General features: G+C 34.8%; 1 protein-coding gene across 2 annotated transcripts; it reads right to left on the bottom strand.

The window, feature by feature from the left end:
• Positions 1 to 7866: 7866 nt before the first annotated feature.
• Positions 7867 to 12422, bottom strand: LOC123899505 (serine/threonine-protein kinase Aurora-3-like). 2 transcript variants are annotated; one of them, XM_045950653.1, is made up of 7 exons: positions 12305 to 12422; positions 11443 to 11576; positions 10563 to 10805; positions 9514 to 9609; positions 9142 to 9356; positions 8955 to 9027; positions 7867 to 8366 (listed from the first exon to the last, which is right to left on the bottom strand). In XM_045950653.1, the coding sequence occupies exons 2-7, from the start codon at positions 11545 to 11547 to the stop codon at positions 8271 to 8273; spliced, it is 828 nt and encodes a 275-aa protein (XP_045806609.1). In that variant the 5' UTR covers positions 11548 to 11576; positions 12305 to 12422; the 3' UTR covers positions 7867 to 8270. The 2 variants fall into 2 exon arrangements, with proteins under 2 accessions (XP_045806609.1, XP_045806610.1); XM_045950654.1 differs by having other exon boundaries at positions 7905 to 8366; positions 11443 to 11604.
• Positions 12423 to 21728: the final 9306 nt, after the last annotated feature.

Below are 21728 nucleotides of genomic sequence, written 5' to 3'. Positions count from 1 at the left end.
GGTGCAAAACTATAAGTCTTAGAACTTTCTGATTCAGGCAAAGATAAATTATTAAAAAAACTCATGTCCTCGGTTTGAAACGAGTCTTCCTTTAAATTCCCCCCCTGAAGATGAGTATCATCAAAAAAATATTTGTTTTCAAAGAATGTAACGTCCATAGTGACATACATTTTCTTGTTTTTTGGATCAAAACATTTATATCCCTTCTGGGTTGGGGAGTATCCAACAAAAACACATTTTATAGCACGTGGTTCGAGTTTTCCAACATTCTTATGTTCATGTACAAATGTTGTGCAACCAAAATTTTTTAATGTCAAATCATTTGAAACACGAGTACTAGGAAAACATTCTTTGAAAGTATCAATTGGAGTTTGAAAATTGAGAACTTTTGAAGGCATTCTGTTAATTAAATAGGCAGCAGTTAAAACCGCTTCACCCCACAAATAGTTTGGTACTTTAGTTGAGAAAAGTAAAGCTCTAGCTACCTCCAATAAATGTCTATTTTTTCTTTCTGTAACTCCATTTTGTTGGGGAGTATTAGGACATGAACTTTGATGTATAATTCCATTTTCAAGAAAAAAATCACTTAAATTAGTGTTAAAATATTCTTTGCCATTATCACTTCTAAAGACTTGAATATTAGTTTGATATTGGTTTTGCACCATTGTACAAAAATCTTTTACAGCCTGACAAACATCAGATTTCCCCTTTAACAAGTACACCCAACATACCCTTGAATGGTCATCGATAAAGGTGATAAACCATTTCTTAAGAGATAGTGTACTTGTACGGTTAGGGCCCCAAACATCACTGTGAATAATAGAAAAAGGTTTTGATGGTTTGTAAGGCTGTATTGTAAAATGGGAACGATGATGTTTCGCAAATTCACATGCTTCACATTTAAACAAAGAAATATCCTTATTACGAAATAACTTTGGAAACAAGTGTTTTAAATAGGGAAAACTAGGATGACCTAATCGTAAATGCCATAACATAATATTGTCATCATGATTATTCAAAACAGAAAAAACTCAAAGCAGGAACTTATTGTTTTAGAAGGTAGTTGTGATGCAGATCCAATGTCAAAGTAGTAGAGTCCTCCACTCTCCTCAGCGCTGCCAATCATCTTTCCCGAGTTCAAATCCTAAAAGACACAATGAGATCGGAAAAAATTAGTTTGACAATTTATATCTTGGGCTAACTTACTAACAGACATTAGACTACAGGACAAGTTTGGAACATGAAGGACATTTTTAAGAGTTAACATTGGAGACAACACAACTGACCCTTTGCCGGCAATGGCTGAAAAGGAGCCATCTGCGACTTTTATTTTTTGATTACCTGCACATGGACTATATGAAGAGAACAAAGTGGATTCACCTGTCATGTGATCAAAGGCACCTGAATCTACTATCCAAGTATGATTGGGACTGACACGAAGAAAAACAGAGTTACATTTTGTTGCTACAGAGCAAGAAGGAGTTTGAGACTCGAGGAGTTTGAACAGTTTCTCTAGTTGTTCCGTAGTGAATGGACCCTGAGTTGAAGTAGATTGTCGTCCTTGATCAGAATTACTAGCTTGGAATGCACGACCACCTTTCTTCTTCTTCCAATTAGGAGTCCAGTTAGGAGGTTTGCCTTTGAGCTTCCAACAATCGTCACGCGTATGCCATTCGCGGTTGCAGTAATCACACCGAGGAACTTCGTCTAATTTTTTTTCCTTCGTAGGGGTTTCTAGTTGCCAAAGCCGAGCCTTCAGATTCAGAGCTTCGAGGTGTCTTGCCCATCATAATTCCTTGCCGTGCCTCCTCCCTTTTTATTTCTGCAAAAGTCTCACGAAGAGTTGGCAATGGAACATTTCCCAATACTCGACCTCTTACCTCATCAAGATCTTTATTCAACCCAGCGAGAAACATGAACACACGATCATTCTCTTGCCTCTTTAGAAATAAAACACTATCTTCTGCGCATTTCCAATTGTCATCATAACAAAGATCCAACTCTTGCCATAAGGTCAGCAACTCATTGTAATAAGCAGTTACATTCCAGTCACCTTGCTTAGCATGCCATAACTGTGACTTTAAACCAAAGATTTGAGAGGCGTTTTAGATATCAGAGTATGTTTCCTTAACAGCTTCCCACACATCCTTTGCAGAAGGCAAAAACATGTAAGGCTCACACATCCTTTGCAGAAGGCAAAAACATGTAAGGCTTGCCTATGCCAGTTTCCATAGTGCTTACTAACCAAGCAATAATCATGGAGTTTTCAGACTTCCATTGTTGGTGAAGTGGGTCTCCTTGTGCAGGTTCAGCGAATGCTCCCGTCAAAAATCCAAGTTTTCCTTTACCATCCAATACCAAGCGAACAGTTTGGGCCCATTGATTATAGTTATTCCCGTTCATCTTAGGAATATTGACCTTGAGGGAGGAACCCTCTTTGTCTTTGAAGCCTGTGTTGAAATCGCTGTCACCATAAACAGTTTTGTTCCTGTTTCCGTTGTTTCCGCCATTACCGCTACTGTTAGCGATAAAGTCTGGTATCTTTCCGATGTCTGGTATCCCACCACCACGGCCACCACCGTCTCCGCGGCCAGCTCCGTCTACGCAGCCACCTCCTCCGTTTCCGCGGCCAGCACTTGGTGGTTGGCCATCGTTATTGACCGAGGATCCGGTATAGGCCTGGCCGAGGGAAGGCCACTTGTTGTAGTCGGCCATAAGAGACTAAACGGGTATGAGAATGGGTCGGGTAAAAGAACGGGTCGAACAGAAATTTTTTACAGTGGAACTCTAACCCTAACCTAGGTCTCGTGATACCATGTTAAAAAATATGTGTAAATGCTGTAATAATTTTATTCCTCAGCTCAAGGTTGGTATTTATAATAAAAGTACAACTGGCTATCTCCTTGATTTAGGAGAAATAAAAGGAAATAATGATATGTTTAGAATCTTCTAGAAATAACAAATTAGGAAACTAAACATATTCCAACATGTACCTTTACGAAAAAGGCAATGCCATGTTCGGAGAAAGAAAGACACAACCATATCCCATACATTCCACCTTGAGACTGCCTCACTCCAAACATGATACCATAATGTTCCCATGGAAAAAGAAAAAAAAATATGGATTCTACACTATTTTGCAAGGGTACAAAGTGATACAGTGCAAACTATTTTTGTTTCACACCAGTAAACATATATTATCTACATAAAGATAAAAACAACTAACCAAATCCACCAGCGGGTGGAAATCGATGAGCAGCATCACCAGCAAGTATTATACGGTTGCCACAACATACAAACCTCTCAGCAACTTCAGCATGCATAATCCATGGCTTTATATCAATTACATCCACATCTCCAAACTCCCGACCAACAAGTTTGCTGATTAACTTCTCACATGCCTATTAAGAATCAAACCCCTTTCAGTGTGTTAATACTTATAAATGTACCAAGCTTAATCACATCAACAGGCATGGCCTATGACCTCTTCAAAACTCCATGTTTTAGCTTTAGCAAGATATTTTATTCCTCATATTATGACAAATGTCGTTAAAAAATTCGGTATAAACCTTTTGTTATGAGTAGATGATACCTTTGGACTGAAATCCTCAATTGTTTGCTGAGGTGGATAAAATGGTATCTGCAATAATATAAGCATCAGACATTTGATTTGCAAAAAACCAGTTGCAAGACAAAATGGTGACATTTTTACATTTATGCATATCATACCTGCAAAACAAATTCTCCTTGCCTGAGATCATGAGCAACAAGGACCCCAATTGCTTCAGTATTAAAGATAAAGAAGAGCATGCCGGGATTTTCCTTAAGCAAAAATTGTCCAAGGCGTTTGCTAAGAAAATGGATGCTGACAAGTTTTTGCAAGTCTTTCTCACCTCTCATATCTATTCCTACACGCTTTCTCACAGTACTTCCTGCTCCATCTGCACCAATAAGGATATTACAACGGATATTCTTTTCTACTTGCTTCCCATTATTTACAGAAGACGCAGTTACGGTTATGAAGTCATTGCTGGTGTCAATGGATACACACTCATGACCCATCAATATTTTCTTGTCACGGAACTGCTTATTTCCTTCTGAGCTTTCAGGTGCGCATGTTTGGAAGCCTAGATTTTCAAGTTGCTTGAGTAGTAACATGGTTAACTTGTACTGTGAGAAATGTGCTACAGAGACTGGGCTGACAACATGCTCAAGATCTGGCAACAAGTACAAGATATATGAATCTTCTGAAGCTTAATGTTGACCAAAATGATAAAAACATCATGTAGTCTGAATGTTGATACTGCATATTTTTGAAGGCTATGCAATATTGTCAAAACTACCCTAAAATAGTAATCTTCCTATTGCTATCACACAGGAAATTGGCTCAAGTGGATTATAGAATAGCACCTTGAGGTTGTATGTGATCTACAGATTCAAGAATTGAACCAGAAAGGGAAGTGCAATATACAAACTTCCTCCATAAGTCTACTGGTGGTTGAGACCTTTGGATCTCTTCAACAAGGCCATCAATCTTGCGGAATATCTATAATGGCACAGAGAGTTAAAATATATCAGTGCTTTTTCAGGAAATAAAAATATTTATCAAAGAGTGGTATTAACCTCCATGGATCGATTGTTGATGAAGTGTGCTTGTGGATGTTTTGAAAATGCCTTGTTTCTCTCCAAAACTGTGCAATTAATACCTGCAAACAAACAAAAGGAGATATTTACATGTCATGAAGAACAACAAATATAAATAAAAAATATGAGTAAATTGAAAACAGTGTGAAAACAATATCATTATTTTGTTTGGGAACAGGAAACAAAGTGACAATAATGTAGTATTTTTGTAATTAAAAGTGAAAACAATTAAACGAAAAAACATTTCCTCATTGTAACCAGACCACAGACCCTAATTTACATGACCACAGATGTCGCAGTAATTCACTGTATCCTTTAAAATAAAAATATTTGAAAGCAAAAACCAAAGTGAAAACAGAGTGGAATTTTTGCAATTAAAAGTGAAATCAATTAACATTTTCTTTAAGTAAATAGACCCTTATGTACCTTATTTATCAGAGTGAGTTATAGGAGCATTGCCAGATAAGCTAGTATTCTAGTAACATAAATTAACAAAGGAAACTCTATAGCTCGTTTTAAAGGCATGCATTATCCATCACACATAAGTTTTTTCAACAAATATATAAACATTGAATGGAAGTAGAAATTATCGTCGTTGCAAAATTACAAACTGAAAACATGGCACATCTCATTATAATTGCTGCATAATTTTCAAACACTGCTCACAAGAAAACTTCAGAACCTACCTAACTTTGTAAGGAGAATAGAGAGAACAAGACCCACAGGCCCTGCACCAATGATCAGAACTGGAAGCACTGCATCATCGCCCTTGAACACTTGTTCTTTTGAGAAGCCTCTTCTTTGAATATGCTGAATTAAGTATGCTCTATTTCGAGTTTTATCTTTGAAGGGGTAATTATACCTTCTTATAAACCTTAGAAACCCCATGGCCTAAAAATTGAAAGCCAGGCTCTCAAGTGTTCTTCATGAAAGAGAATTGCACTTTCAGTTGTTGGTGGCTGCAAGTTACCTTCAAACTCAGGGCAATGCAGTTTCAGTTCACATTTCTAAGGTTCACATTTGAACCGCAGCATACAACACAAGTTACATAACTCCGTCTCAGAATAAGTGTCACTTTAGGAATAAAATTTTGTTTTAAAATGAATGTCATTCTCACTTTCCAATGCAATATTTTCTAATTGTATCCCTAATTATTATTACTATATGCACTATTCTCAAGGAAACCAACCAATTATACCAACTTACTATACAGTAACTTATAGACTTCTAGGGATAATTTAGTAAAGTATTACTTATTTTGACAATACTCATTATTATTTTCATTAAGTAGCAAGCATCAAAGTAGCCAATAAACCAATTCAATTGGCAACTGAAAAGTACCCAATTTGCATCACAGAAAATGGATTAAGGAAGGATTGTACATTGAGGAGGAACAAAGACGGCAGACGCACGCCGCAGTGGAGAGTGGACGAGATTGGTCGGATTAGTTTCTCAAGTGGAGGCTCGTGGTGGCCGGAAAATGTGGAGGCTCAAAATTTAAATTTCTCCAAAACGAAAAATAAACTTATGGGTTTTGTAGAGAATGGAAAGATGAGTTCAAAAGTGGTGTTAGTTTTCAATTTGGACCAACGTGGTGGCCGGAGGGACACCGGGAAGTGGAACACGGTGGTGGGTTTTGAGAGAGAGATAGATAAATGAGTTTTTGATGATATATATGATGATGAAAAAAACGCAAAAAGAAGGGAAAAGGAAAAGGAATGAGAATATGAGGCTGTTTGTTACGGATTATATATACTCCGTACGTATTTTGAAAGGAAAAAAAAATATCATTTTTAAAAATTCCATAAAAAAGAGAAAAATCATTTTTGAAAATATTATAAATTTTTGAAATAATCAGAATCTAAAATTAATCAGAAAATAGCTAAAAATGAAAAGCCAATAAGAGTAACTTCTCAAATAATAAATACTTAAAAGTGTAGGTTATTTTTAGAGGAGAGACAACAAGTATTCAAAAGTGTAGGTTATTTTGTAATTAAAAAATCACATTCAACTGTGTCTCAATAATGAGATTTGGTCCTTAAGTCATCTCTCCTTTAACATCCGAGCTATGCCTTCAGGAATTGTTTCTCCCCCCCCCCCCCCCTTTTAATGAAATGTTTAGTTGAAAGACATATCAAGTGGAACTATAATAACATTCATGTGTCTTAACGTAGATGGAAGTTGTCTCAATTCTCTCGTTCGATCTAGATTCTCCCGTTCGGCTTTGATTCAAAAAAGAAACACATTTGGCCATTATCTTATAGGCTTCTCAGGCTTCATTCAATGGTCATCTCACATTTTGCTCGCCGAATTGTATGCTATCTAGAAGGAACTATTGCTGGCCAAAGACATGATTATTTATGACCTTGTATCTACTCTGATTCTTTACGCTGTGTCAACCTCATTCCATGATGTGTTGATCCAAGATATAAAGGAACTGCTCTATCAAACAAATGTTTCTCTCTATCACAAACTTAGAGAAAAGAATCAATATGCAAATTTCTTCGCTAAACTTGGAGTCTCATCAAATGCGTGACTTCTTGACTCATACTTCTCCTCCATAAGGCATTCGTGATCCTCATAGAAATGATGCAATGTGAACCTTCTTTCTTCGTAAATAGTTTTTATTTTTAGTTATGTTTTTATTTTCTTTCTTTTTAGCTTCCTTACCAACAAAAAAAACCAGCTAAAAATTATGGTATTAAAAAATTAATTTTTATTATAATAAACAAACACAAAGTGAATTCTATTTTTCTATAAAATCTTTGAAAACTAATCCCTAAATTATTGAATTTTAAAATAACTATTTTTTTAATCTATAATAACAAACGCATCCTAAGTGTAATAATAATAATAATAATAGAATTAGATTAGTTGAATTCACCAAAAAAAAAAAATAGATTCGTTGATTTCTCAAAAAAGAAAAAAGAAATAGTTGACACCGGATTTTAACACCAAATCTAATTCAAAATTAACTAAGACAACATAAAAGAAAGAACAGAAAAACAAGTGAAACAACGTATATAAAGCAACTTACACAAATATAGGAAACCAACAACCAAATAGTTATAAATTATCTATATTGTAAATTCAAGGGGAATAATTTATTATTGGTTAAGTGGAAAGTTCAATTCATTTTATAGTAAAGATTAATTAAGGTTAAACTTCCATGTTTAGAAGGGGGAAAAATGCAATGTGTGAATGAAAAATGGAACCAACGACTTATAGGCAAATCAAAAATACAACCACCAAGCCACAAACTATTCCATGTTATATATATAGCACACACATACATATTACTTAAGAAAAATACTGTAATAATTTGGGGCGGGCTGCAGCCTTGCCAAGCTCTAAGGCAGCTCCGCCCCTGGATAGAGTTGAACTAGCGTCCTTGAATGAATTAGTTCTTGTGCTGGATACCGAGGCGGAGGGCGTCCCTTGCATTTGTCATCATCCTCAATCTCCAAGTAAACAATGAATGAAATTTTTTAGAGAATTTTATGGCAATTCTTTTTAATTAATCAATGTCTCAGTTGCTCAACAAATCTCTTGCAGTTCAAATTTCAATCAAGATTTGTACTATTATTATATTATATATTGCAATACATTAGTGACTAAAGATACTATTAGCATACACCCATACGATTTGCATTCTTGATTATCCAAGGATGCTTCATTATCTTCTGGAGTGACAGCCTTCTTGAGGAATCTTTTACCAGTAGCTGCATGAATTTACAGATAGCAGTAAGAACAACATTCTAATCATGGATATAAAATGTAGATATAGGATTAAATCAGCTTTTTTAGATTCTATAAAAAAATTCAAATTTTAGTCCTCACAATATTTTTTCATTGACAATTAGTCTCCATAAAAAACAAAGTAAATTGATACCTTATTGAAATGCTACCAAATTTTGCATATACACATTGATTCTATACACTCAGTATTATATTAGAAGTCTTTGCAAAATATATGAGCTAAAAATTTGAATTTTATGTTCAAGTTAGGTTATTTTGCTTTTTTGAGCTTTTGACACTTAAAAAATTAAATATTTAATTTAATCCTTGTTAAAAAAAAAGTCTATTTTTTATGAGGAATATGTTTAAAATGTTCTAAACATTCCTTCAAAAAAAAACCTTTAAAAAATGCAAAGGGTACATTAGTTGAGTTAATAGCAAAGACTAAAATTGCTGACCAAAAATATTGTAGATACTAAAATCAAAGAAAAAATTTTATACGGACCAGAAAAAATTTAAAATTGTTTTTCAGTACTAAAAACATATTTAACCCTATAATAATATAATCATACCCGACTTATCAGATTTTTGGCATCAGAAGAAACAAGAGGGCTAGGAGGGAAGCTTAAATCAACCTTTTTTATCCTGCACAAATTGAAATACATTATTACATATATATGCAAAAAAGGCTTCAAATGTTTCTCTGTGAGACAAAATGTAAATTTACTATATATATGCAAGTTCCATGCCCTTGGATACCTTTCAAAGGTATCAGCTTGACTCTCAGCCTCAAATGGAGGAACACCATAGAGGAACTCATAACAAAGGATACCAAGAGTCCAGTTATCAACAGCATAATCATGATCTTTGTTTTCTACCATTTCAGGAGCTAAATAATCCAATGTACCACACATGGTTTGTCTTTTGCTTTTAGATTGTACTGACCAACCAAAGTCTGCAATCTTAAGACGACCCTGTAATCAAGCCATTATCAAATTAATTGCTACAAATTCCCTCAAAACTTGAATTTAATCATATAATAATCAACTGACTAAAACTAATTGCCAACAGTATTCATTATATATTATATATCCACAATAAAGGGCAAGAGGTAAAAGAATAAAAAGATACCTCATGGTCAAGCAACAAATTTTCAGGCTTGATATCCCTGTGAATAACATGCTTCTCGTGACAATATGCCAATGCCTCTGTGAGGCTGAAAATGTACTAATATTTTCAAATTTGAAAGAAACAAAAGTAAGGGTCAATATAATACAAAAAATTGCGGCAAAAGGAAGGTGTACAATTATAAGCATAGAATAGAATGATAGAATATAAATGATCACTAGTTGTTCAAATCCAATTTTTCACCTACTTTCTCTGCAGTACATATTTCACTGTATGTCATTTCAATTAGCATAACTGCTAAAACTATCATAGATATATCATGGTTTCTAAGAAGTTTGGATACATAGTACGATACAAATACTATACAACACAGATATGGGAATACAAGAAACTTCTAAAAATCAATATATGACATGGGCAAGATACATTTATAAACTCTCTCTCTCTCTATAGTTAGAGAGATGTGTATCAAAGATGCATTGCATCTAGATGACAATCATGTCATTAGACAGAAAGACGTATCGTAGATATATCTAAGAAGTTACGAGGAAAATATTGTAATTTGTTAAAAAGAATAAAAACAATTATCGAACGCCTTTTGGATGCATATCAGACACGTATTGGTATCGGATATATCCTTTTCCATTTCTAAATTCTTAGGTATCGGAGCTTCATATTGAATATCTAATTTTCAGATTCTCAATCAATCTCTTCAGCTGGTTAACTAATTTTCTCTCAAAACAAACTATGGCTTCTTCTCTCTCAACTCAACTTTTCTTTAAAGTCAAAACCAAACAACCTGACACAATGCCTTGAACCAATAAAAATGTTACTCCATGATTCAGACACAGTTAAGGAATCCTCCAACAGAATGCCAGGTCAAAACAATGATAATAGTTTGTTATAATGGCATAAAAAGTTAAGCAAGAAAGACAAACTTCATATTCTTATGTCACTAGTCATAACTCTAGTTAAAACCAAGTTCAAAAACCAGCCTCATGATGGTAATTCTTCAATATAGCCATACACTCATCAAACTAATAAAGGATTACCGTTGCAGCTTGCTTCTCTGAGAAACGGCCTCTTTTGCTAAGCTCTTTGTATAGCTCACCATTATGAGCATATTCAAGAATCAAGATAACGCGCTCGGAATCATGAAACCAACCATAAAGACTCAAGATGTTTGGATGTTTAAGACTTATCTGTATCTCCATTTCCCTCCTTAGTTGATGGTGAATCCTATACTTTTCAAGTTGTTCCTTAAAGATAACCTTCAATGCGACCACAAATTTACTCTGCAAAAAAGAAGTTAAAAATTAGTAATAAAATCTATTGGATCCTTAAGTATTCAAAAAATTCTTTAAAACAGCTTATGATATATTTATTACTTGTTTTCAACTTAATATATCAACTTATTCAGAACATATACTTAATTTAGCCTCATTTTCTTTGCCAGTGTGGAACTAGCTTATTTATGGACTCTTATATGATAAACTCTTGTATACAGCTCAATTAAGCTATTCACTAAGCACTCCCTAAATATACAATCCCATTCCGCATGAATTCAAAACATCTTCACTTCAAGACCAATTTATAGCAATCTAATTAACACTAACACTTTAGATTGAAGACATGTTTGGTCTCCAACACGTGTTGGTATCTGACACCAATATGACATGAACACATTTGGTTACATTTTATGTTCCATTTTCATAAATGACTACCGGTGTCTGTCAGCATTGTCTCCGCTGTTTGTGTCGGTGATTCATAATTTGTACATGTGATAAAAACTTTCAAAATTAAATCAATTCATCACAAAAACAGATTTTAGGGTCAAATTGTGGATAGACTATTTGATTTTGATCCAAAATGAAATACCCACCAAATAATAAACAACACAGACAAACAGCATAAAGGGGGGAAATTTGGTACCTTGACTTCTCTGGCGACATAGACTCTGCCGAATTTCCCTCTCCCAAGTGGCTTTCCAATCTCAAAGTCATTGATGGACCATTCCCGTTTCACATTTTGATCCATTTTCCGTCGGAAAATTCAGTTGTTTTACCCTAATTTGAAGACAAAATATTTTGAAAACTGGATTGTTAAAAACCAGATCAGTGGTCAAGCCAGTAAGACCTCCGGATCATGGTTCAATTAGTTGAATAGGCTAAACCACTACGGCTGAATCAGATGATAAGTAATGTAAAAGCATTAAAGCACAACACAAATAGTAATGAGAAAAGAAATATGTACCGTCAGTGTAAACTAATTTTACACCATAAACTCCACTTCACCCCACTTTCTCGATATGACATGGAAGATTGAATCATTCTTATTGGTTGTCGGTGTAAAATTAAGTTACACTGACGGTGTGCATCCTTTAAACTCAATAGTAATTAAATATTAAAAAAAAATAAAAAAATACTCATGGGAATAACAAGTACCACAGAAAGATCACAAACTCCATTGGAGAGCAATTTGAACTAAATCAACTAACAAATAAATAAAATTGATAGTACATGCAAACACCAACTTGAACTAACAAAACAAAATTATTCAAGAGCAACTTATCCAATTAATTCAACAGGAACTGAGATTCATCAATAATAATTAATAAAAAAGAAACAATGAAAATCAAAGTGAGAAACAAAAGAAACAACTTAGCCAGAAATAAAGATACAAATGAAAGACAAAAGTAGAAGATGGAGGATCAATGGAACCATTTGACGAATCTGTTCGAAGCAGATAGAAAAGAGAGAAACGGAATAGCGAAGAGAAGGATCAATGGACAAACCTGAAATGACCTAAAAAATCGGAATCGCGAAACGGAGAAACTGAACGGTGGAGTGGCTTGGCCGGACGTGAACGGCGGTGGCGGAGTGTACTCAAATTTGAATTTGATATACGTTTTATCGGGGGAAAACGTAAAAACAATTGGCAGATTCTCATGACCCGGTTTATTTATTTATGGACCGGGCGGTTCTCATCCCGGTTTACGTTCCGTGGGTTTTCGAAATTCATCCGGTTTGAACTAGATACACAGTTTTTCACTTTTCCTCCGGTTTGAAATAAAAAAATTAAAATGGAAGATAATTTTAGGTGTGGAATAAATGTCACATGTGTTGGTCCCCGTGAATTTAACTCAGTTAGTAAGGACATCGTCACTAGTCTACTTAACAAAAAAATTCTGCTTCACAAAAAAAATGTCACATGGATTGGGAAGTGACCATATGAAAGGTTCCAAATATGATATGAGGACCAACTAACTTCATTTTTATGAACTCTCGTAGACTATGTACAATGGTTTAAATTCTCAACGCCCATTTTTTTCACTTTTTACACTTCACATCATATTTTCTCATTTTCATCTAATAATTCAGCACACATTCAACTTTTACTTACTACACCACTTTTATTTCATATTTTTATTTTCTTTTATGTTTTTTTTTTTTTTTTTACCAAAAATCCGGATTTAAATTACAATGAAAAGCTTCAGAGTCAACAAAACTTCAAAATAAATATTGGTAATAGCATGAGAAACAACCTAAAAAACAAAAATGCATTATGAAGTAGATTAAGCTCCAACAATTTCTGTGGCTCCCTCAACCACTTTTATTTCATATTTTTATTTTCTTTTATGTTTTTGTTTTTGTGATTATATATTAATAACAATTATCGATTGAAATTAAATTAAAATAATTAAGAGTTAAATAATTAAAGATGGAATATAGGGATAGTCATTATTAAAACAATTTTCTCCTAACAACACTGTTTGTTCCATATTTAATCCACCCGCTAATTAGAACCAAATTTTGATCAGTGGTCCAATTGGGGTTTTTTCGACGAGCAGAATTTGAATCCTTTGCATTTGGGGTGGCTTCATGACCACCGCTCATGCCACCAAAAGTCATTTGTGTTGAAAATTCAGGAATTTCATCAAGTCCAACATTCGAAACATTTTCATTTCCCACTAGAGTAGAAGAATAATAAGGGAGTGTCTGAGATGAATAAGGCATCATTGATCTATTGGGTAGTTGAAATTGAAAGAGTAATTGTTAGAATTTTGGGTGTTAAAAAGGTTATTGTTGAGATCAATTTCACTAAAAAGATATTTGGAGCTACAAACAAGAGTTTATTGAAGGCCAAATAGAAAAATTAGAAGGAAAAATTCATTTTTTTTGTGTCCAAATGAAACAAACTTAGTCTCTATTTAAATACAAAAAAAAAAGATGATTTTGGTGAAAAAAAATAATTTACTACGAAATAATTGATCCCAAATAATAAGGATGAAATAAAAATCTAGAAATCACAACAACTAATAATATGTTGCCAAGTGGAGGAAGGGGACCCACTCCCTCCCTCAGCCACTTGCTTCTTCAACGGTTGAAAATATTCAACCCCAATTTATCCAATTGTATTTCAACTCTCTATTCAACTACTCATTGCATATATTAAATAGTTGAAATTTTTTTCAACTACCCCATTGCATATAGTCTTAAAATGTTTTAGTAAGAAAGGTGGAAACCATTCAAGTTCAAGGAGAGATTTGGGAGATAATCTTAAGTGATCACGTGACCATAAATTGATATTTGGTCCTGACCAATTAAAAAGTGACACAACACATTAAAAGAAATAAAAATAATAACTACCATTACGTTAGATTATTATAATAGTAAAATTGATAAATTAGTATAAAAGAGAGAAACAGAACAATTACATCTCACACTAAGTTACTTTTTCAGGGAAAAAATTCGTTTCCCGCCATTTTTCGTTGTTGCAAGCTTCCTTTTCCTTCATCTCATCGATATCAATCTTCATAATCTATTTTTAAGCTATATTTTCATTTGAGGTGAGTTCATCTACTTCATTTTTCATTTTTTTAAAAATTGTCTTTTTTAAATGTTATAAACTCACATGTTTTCCATTTGCTATAAATTTGATGTTGCAATCGTAATTATATGTTTTAATTTTGTAATATATTATAACTTTCTGTTGTATATATATTGAGGTTTCATGATTATGGCTCATGTATTATTTACTTAAATCAATGGAAAAAATTGAATGTTATTCATCATAATCCAACGCATTTATTGACTCTTCAATCAAGTCTCACGAACAATTATGTGAATCAACAATTTCTCATTTACTAAGTTAAATAGTGTTGTCGGCCCTAATTTTAGAGAGACAAGCTATTCATTCTCTCTAAGTTTTTTTCATCTTCTTTCATAAAAAAGGGGTGATTTTGGGTCTTTTTTTGATCCAAAATCATCCCTATGCATATTTTTATATTTGCTTTAATCTAAATAAGTGGTTTTCACATAGACTAAAATTTTCTTTTGTGTGCTTTTTTTGTGATTTCGGCGTCCAGTCTTTGTGCGGTTTTTCTTTCCTGTCTTGTTGCGATGTTCGTTTGATTGAATTGGCAGATCAACCTCGGTCAACTACTGATTCACACTGTGATTAAGTTCGTCAACGACAAACTTCCAGAGAAATAGATATTCCGGTTACTTTGGTTTTATTACACCATTTGTAGGCATGAGTATGCCATTTTATGCTATTAACTTGGATGCTGTGAATTTGTTCGCAGATTTATCTTTTTCATTTTTAGCGGTATTGAATTTGTACTTGAATCTGATGTACTCCATCAATTTGAATGGATGAATATCTTTTATCTTAGTAAAAAAAAAAAGTTAAATAATTATCTCGGGCTTAGGCCCTCATGTCTATAAAAAAAAGTTAAATAATTATCACGACACTCTCATCGGTAGAACAAAACTAGCTTGTCTTAGAACGATATAACATTATTACACATTTAATTTAATAGCATAACATAAACGATTAAGTTAATCCTTAAGAAAAATAAAAGATTAAGTTAAAGTACCTTGCCACAATTTTTCCAAAAATGAAATGTTTGAAAATTTGAACCCTTATTTGACCTTTCTTCTTGTTTTTTCTTTAAAATTTTTGACTTCATTATTTTCTATTTACATCACCTCTCACAAGTTGCCACTTAACTCCCAAATTACAACGGCACTGTCACTTTATGCAGTAGATTAATTTTTGTTAATTTACAATTAGTACAGATCCATCTTCTTAATCTAAAAAGTTAATATAAATATATTGCATAATAATATATTATTTTTTTTAACAAAAACATCATATAATAACAAAAAATAAAAACTTTGGATTGGATCCAAAATTTGAGAAATTGAACTCAAAATTTCTTTAATGTTTGTTTCAAGGGGTGGGATAGACAAACAAATCCCAAAATAGTAGATTTTTCTCATGCACATGTGTGGATTCAATTTTGGGAATTACCCCCTCACTGCAAAGACAAAGAAAATGGGGGAAAGCATTGGAAACTTGTTGGGCAAAGTAGAAACTGCAGAGTTTTATGAATATCCTGGCAAGAAAATGATAATCAAGATAAAAGTTGCAACAAATGTCCATGAGCCTATTCAAACAGGGATCCTAATTGGCAACCACAAAGATGGCACTACATGGATTGATTTCAGGTATGAAAAGTTACCCCAAATTTGCTTCAAATGCGGAATCTTATAGGACATGGTGAAAACCTCTGTCAGAATGTGCCCCTAAACATGGAGGATGCTGCACCATTAGGGCCATGGATTAGATCAAATCAGTATGGCAGAAGGGTTATGGAGGAGAAAGATAGGAAATATCACAACAACCCATCACTCTCAAGGACTTTTGGACAGTATAGTCCACCTATTTCTGCTAGCATGTTGGCCAAATGGAGGCAATGAAAATACAAGAAGAAGCATCAGAAGAGGGCTCTAAATCCTCAAAAAAAAAAAACTAACAATGCTACACCAACTACTCAAACTAGAGATGACATTGGAACTTGGCACAGAACAACCAGAAACAACTATGAATCCATGGAACCAATAGAGGCTCCCACCATGGCTGAACTCAACCCCTAGTTAAAAGACCAAGAATGGAGGACATCAAAACAATATAAATGGCAGGACCTGTAGGGCAGGCCAGGCAATCAACATGAGAATCCTATCTTGGAACTGTCAAGGGTGTGGCAACCCGAGGACAGGTAGAGCATTAAAAAAGCTCATTGTGAAACACCAGCCAGATGTTGTGTTCTTGATGGAAACTAAACAGCTAAGTACTTGTCCTAGTTTTTTGCAAAATTTTGCTCTTTATTACTGTTTTAAAATTGTTGATTGTTCCACCACTGGTGGATGTAGAGCTGGTGGTTTGGCTTTACTTTGAAAAAATTGTAATTTGGATTTGAATATAATTGACTATGATTTGAACTATATTGATTGAATTATCCATTCTCATAACATGCATTGGCGCACTACTGGTATTTACGGATTCCCTATTAATACTCATAAATTACTTACTTGTGATTTGATTACTAATTTGGCTACGTACCACTCATGAAAATAATAATTGGTTGATTTTTGGTGACTTTAACATTGTTCTTAACTCTAATGAAAAGTTAGGAGGAAATCCTATTGATTATAGTATAACTAATGCTTTTATGGACTCTTTGGACAAATGCAATTTAACTGACCTTGGGTTTAAAGGGGCAAAATTTACTTGGCACAATAGACAACATGGGTCTCATTATATCCAAGCTAGATTGGATAGATTTTGTGCCTCAAATGACTGGACCTACAATTTCTCTCACTATCAAAATTCGCATTTACTGAGATTCAGATCTGACTATTGCCCTATTTTACTAGATTTCTCTACTTTTAACACTGACAGGCAACTTCAGAGCAACTCATATTGCAAAATATATGAACAGATGTGGCTCAAAGATGAAGAACATATTCAAATTGTTAAAGAGGCTTGGCAACTACAAAATTTAAATCTTCAAAATAAACTTGAGTTTACTTTGTCTAACCTGCATAGTTGGGGAAAAAACAAGTTTGGCATAATCCTGAAAAAAATCAAAGAGGCCTAAGAGGATTTATAGATTATTAATGATCAAAATAATCAGGGTGACATGATGCATCTTGTCAAAAGTAAGGAAAAAGAGATTGATGACCTCCTCCATTGCGAGGAGATGTGGTGGAACCAAAGATCTAGAGCCATGTGGCTGAAGCACGGGGATAAGAATACTAGCTATTTTCACCAAAAGGCTTCCCAAAGAAGAAAAAAGAATAAAATTGAAGCAATCACTGACAGACAAGGTAGTATACATACTGAGTATGAGAAGATTGCTGAAACCCTTACCAACCACCTCAAGGATTTATTTAACTCTCAAAATACCATGCACATACCTGAAACTGTGGAGGTTGTCAAAAACTGCATTAATGAGGATATGTACCACTATCTTGACGCTGAGTTTACAAAGGAAGAAGTGGGTAGTGCCATAAAAGACATGAAAGGCCTAGCTGCCCCCTTGCCCGGATGGGCTTCCTGCCCTCTTTTACCACACTTATTGGGACATCGTGGGACAAGAGGTAACTGAGACTGTACTTCAGGTGCTTAATCATAAAGGGAGCTCAAAACCTTATAATCACACTCATATTTGCCTCATACTCAAAATTAAGAATCCTACCTATCCTAGTGACTTCAGACTCATCTCTTTATGCAATGTTACGCTAAAAATTATAACGAAAAACTATTGCTAATAGACTCAAAACTAATCTTCCGAAAGTCATTAGCCTAAATCAGAGTGCGTTTGTTCCTGGCAGACTTATCCCCGACAACACTTTGGTGGCCTATGAGGTTTTTCACCATTTCAACCAAAGTACTAGCAAAAGGGGTTTCACCATTTCAAGACAAACATGACAAAAGCATATGATAGTGTTGAGTGGAAGTTTCTCCAAGCCACCGTGGAAGCTATGAGTTTTCCTCACCATCTCACTGATACTATTATGGATTGTGTATCCAATGTTTCTTTCTCCATTTTGATAAACGGAACACCTTCCCAACCTTTTACTCCTCAAAGGAGTCTCAGACAAGGAGACCCCTTATCTGCATACTTATTCATTCTTTGTGCAAATGTTTTATCTGATTTGATTTCCAAAGCTCAACATCAGCAAAAGCTCCATGGCATTAAAATTGCTCATGGTGCCCCTGAGGTTAGTCACCTATTGTTTGCTGATGACAGTTGTTTTTTTTCAGGGCTAATAAAAAAGAAGCCCAAACTATAAAAGATATTATTTCAGAATACCAAAAAGCATTTGGCCAACTCGTTAATATGGAAAAATCTAAGCTTATGTTCAGTAAACACACACCTCAGCCTATGAAAGCTATTATCCATACTATCCTTCATATGAAGAGGGTTTCTCATTTCTCTAAATATCTATGAATGCCCACTCAAATGCGAAGACATTTATCTTTTGCTGGCAGGAGCACCCTCATTAAAGCGGTAGCCTAAGCAACCCCTACGTATATCATGAGTTGCTTCCTATTACCAAAAAATTTATGCAAACACATTGAAAGTATGACTTGCAAATTCTGGTGGGGCAACTCTTTAGACAAGAGAAAAATTCATTGGGTCAAATGGGATCAAATATGTAAACCTAAAAGGACTGGTGGGTTAGGGTTCAGAGGCATTAGGGCCTTCAATGAAGCCCTGTTGGCAAAACAAGGGTGGAAGTGTATTACTCAGCCGGACTAGCTTCTATCAAAAATTCTGAAGGCTAAATATTTCCCTAAATGTGAGTTTTTACAAGCAAAACCTACACAGAACATGAGCTACACATGGCGTAGTATCTTGAACGCTAATTGGATCTTGAAAAAAAGGTGGGTTATGGCATCTTGGCAATGGGGAGAGCATAAACATATGGCTGGATAACTGGTTACTAGAGCAAGAGGGCTACAAGATTTGGTCCATAAAGGATGCTAGAACCCCTCAGAAGATGGTTAAAGATCTAATCCTCCCTCTGTCAAAATCTTGGAATAACAACCTTATATCCAAACTTGTATACCCTTTCGAAGCCCAACAAATCCTTAACCTTCCTGTTGGTGTTTTGATTGGCTACATTTTGCAAAAGCCAACCAGCCAGATGCTGGACTGAGATGCTGTAGCATTATAGTACAGCATACTGAAGCTCTGTTTTCGTGCAGAATTTTTATTTCAAATCTGAGTCAAGATTTGCTTCAATTATATATTCAGGCACGTGCGTCTGGGCAAGACGAGACTTACTCAGCAAGTTTTATTGAAGTCGGTCAAAGGAAAGTGATTTAAAACAAAAATATAATTATATTATATTTTTGGCGTTTTTTTTTGTTTGGTACAACATGAAACAAACAAATTATATTTTTGAAATTAATTTAGGGTTGGGCCGCAATTCTCACAGCTGTATTTGTCTGAAGACCTAACTTGCCCATCAAGACAATTGAAGACTATAAATATGTGAAGCCTCAAGGCTATTTAACTCGCGATTTCTAAACCTTGTATTACTAAAGTATGCGTTTTTGAGGTTTAGTGTGTGTGTCTTTTGTGAGCCTTTCTTGTATCGTTTTGATGCAAGTTTAGGACTGGGTTTGTGTTGTTTATTGTCAACTGCTCCTAAGCTTTTAAGCACGGAGTTAGTTTGTGTGATTCACTCATAAGCTTTTAAGCAAGAGTGTTGTCTAGTTTCTAGGAGAGTGTCTCCATCCTTATCGTTATTATTGACAGCAACATAGTACGTGTTGTTAGAGGGAATTTGGGACGGGGTCTCATTATCTAAGAGGTTCTTAGGTAGGATTGCACGGGTAGTGTCTAGGTGATAAGTCAAGTACCGGGTGTTGGTCAAGGGCTTTGAACTAGAGCTATTATAGTGGATTCATTCCTGGATTGGTATCCCCCAGAGTAGGTGACGTTGCACTGAACTGGGTTAACAATTTCCTGTCTTATTTATTGTTCTGCAATTTATTTATTTATTTACTGTGTTCTGCGACTGTCTTGCTGCAACGTGTGCTATAGCATCTTGTGCAGCATTGTGTTCACTGCGTGCCAGATTTCAATTGGTATCAGAGCAGGCACCCTTTCTGGTTATAGGGTGAGCTCCAGGGAAAATGTCTGGCAACATTGAAAAGGAAGGAGGGCTTGTAAGCAGACCACCGCTTCTAGTTGGTGTCTCCAACTATGATTATTGGAAATCACGCATGATTGCTTTCCTAAAATCTATGGATAGCAAAACTTGGAAGGCTGTTCTGAAAGGATGGGACCCCCCTGTGGTCATTGACAAGGATGGAAAGCCAACACTTAAACTAAAAGCTGAGGAGGACTGGTCTAAAGAAGAGGATGAGCTTGCTTTGGGAAACTCAAAAGCATTATATGCATTATACAATGGGGTAGATAAACACATCTTCAAACTAATCAAAAAATGTGTCTCAGCAAAGGAAGCTTGGAAGATTCTTGAAACTGTTCATGAAGGTACTCCTCAGGTAAAAATGTCTAAATTACAGATTCTTACTACTCAGTTTGAAAATTTACGTATGAAGGAGGAGGAAACAATTCAAGATTTTCATATGACTATTCTAGACTATGATAATCAATTTGATGCTTTGGGGGAGAAAATTCCGAAGAAAAGTTAGTAAGAAAAATGCTTAGATCACTTCCAAAGAAATTTGATATGAAAGTCACAGCTATGGAAGAAGCCAAAAACATATCTGAGATGAAGCTGGATGAACTGGTTGGATCACTCCAAACTTATGAAAGTGTTGCAAATGGAAGAAGTGAAAAGAAAAATAAGAGCATTGCCTTCTCATCTAAAAATAATGAAGAAGAACTGGAGGATGAAGAAGAATCTAATGAGAGTATCTCTGAGGCCATGGTGTTATTGGGAAAACAATTCAACAAAGTTCTGAAACGAATGGATAAGAGACCCAGATCAAATTTCAAAAACAATGCTCCAAGCACTATGCGCAGCAATGAAAGTCAAGGAAAACCAAAAGGTGATGAAAAATCAAACTTAAACAGAAACATTCGATGTCACGAATGTGAAGGATATGGTCACATCAGACCTGAGTGCCCAACATATCAGAAGAGAGCAAAGAAAGGACTAGCTGTCAGTTGGTCTGAGGATGATGACTCAGAAGATGATACAGCATCTGTAACTGCTAAACATATCTCAGTCTTAACAGGTATTGTTACATCTGATACAGAATCTGATGATGGAGAGGTAACCTATGAAGAGCTTGCTGCATCCTACAAGGAACTTTGTCTTAAAAGTGAAGAAATCTGCAGGGTTATTGAGAAACAAAAGGTAACCATCAATGAGTTAAAAGCA

The sequence above is a fragment of the Trifolium pratense genome, linkage group LG7, assembly GCF_020283565.1.
Source record: "Trifolium pratense cultivar HEN17-A07 linkage group LG7, ARS_RC_1.1, whole genome shotgun sequence".
NCBI classification, from domain to species: domain Eukaryota; kingdom Viridiplantae; phylum Streptophyta; class Magnoliopsida; order Fabales; family Fabaceae; genus Trifolium; species Trifolium pratense.
The sequence above is the reverse complement of the archived record's forward strand: the minus strand, read 5'-3'. Positions and strand labels throughout refer to the sequence as shown.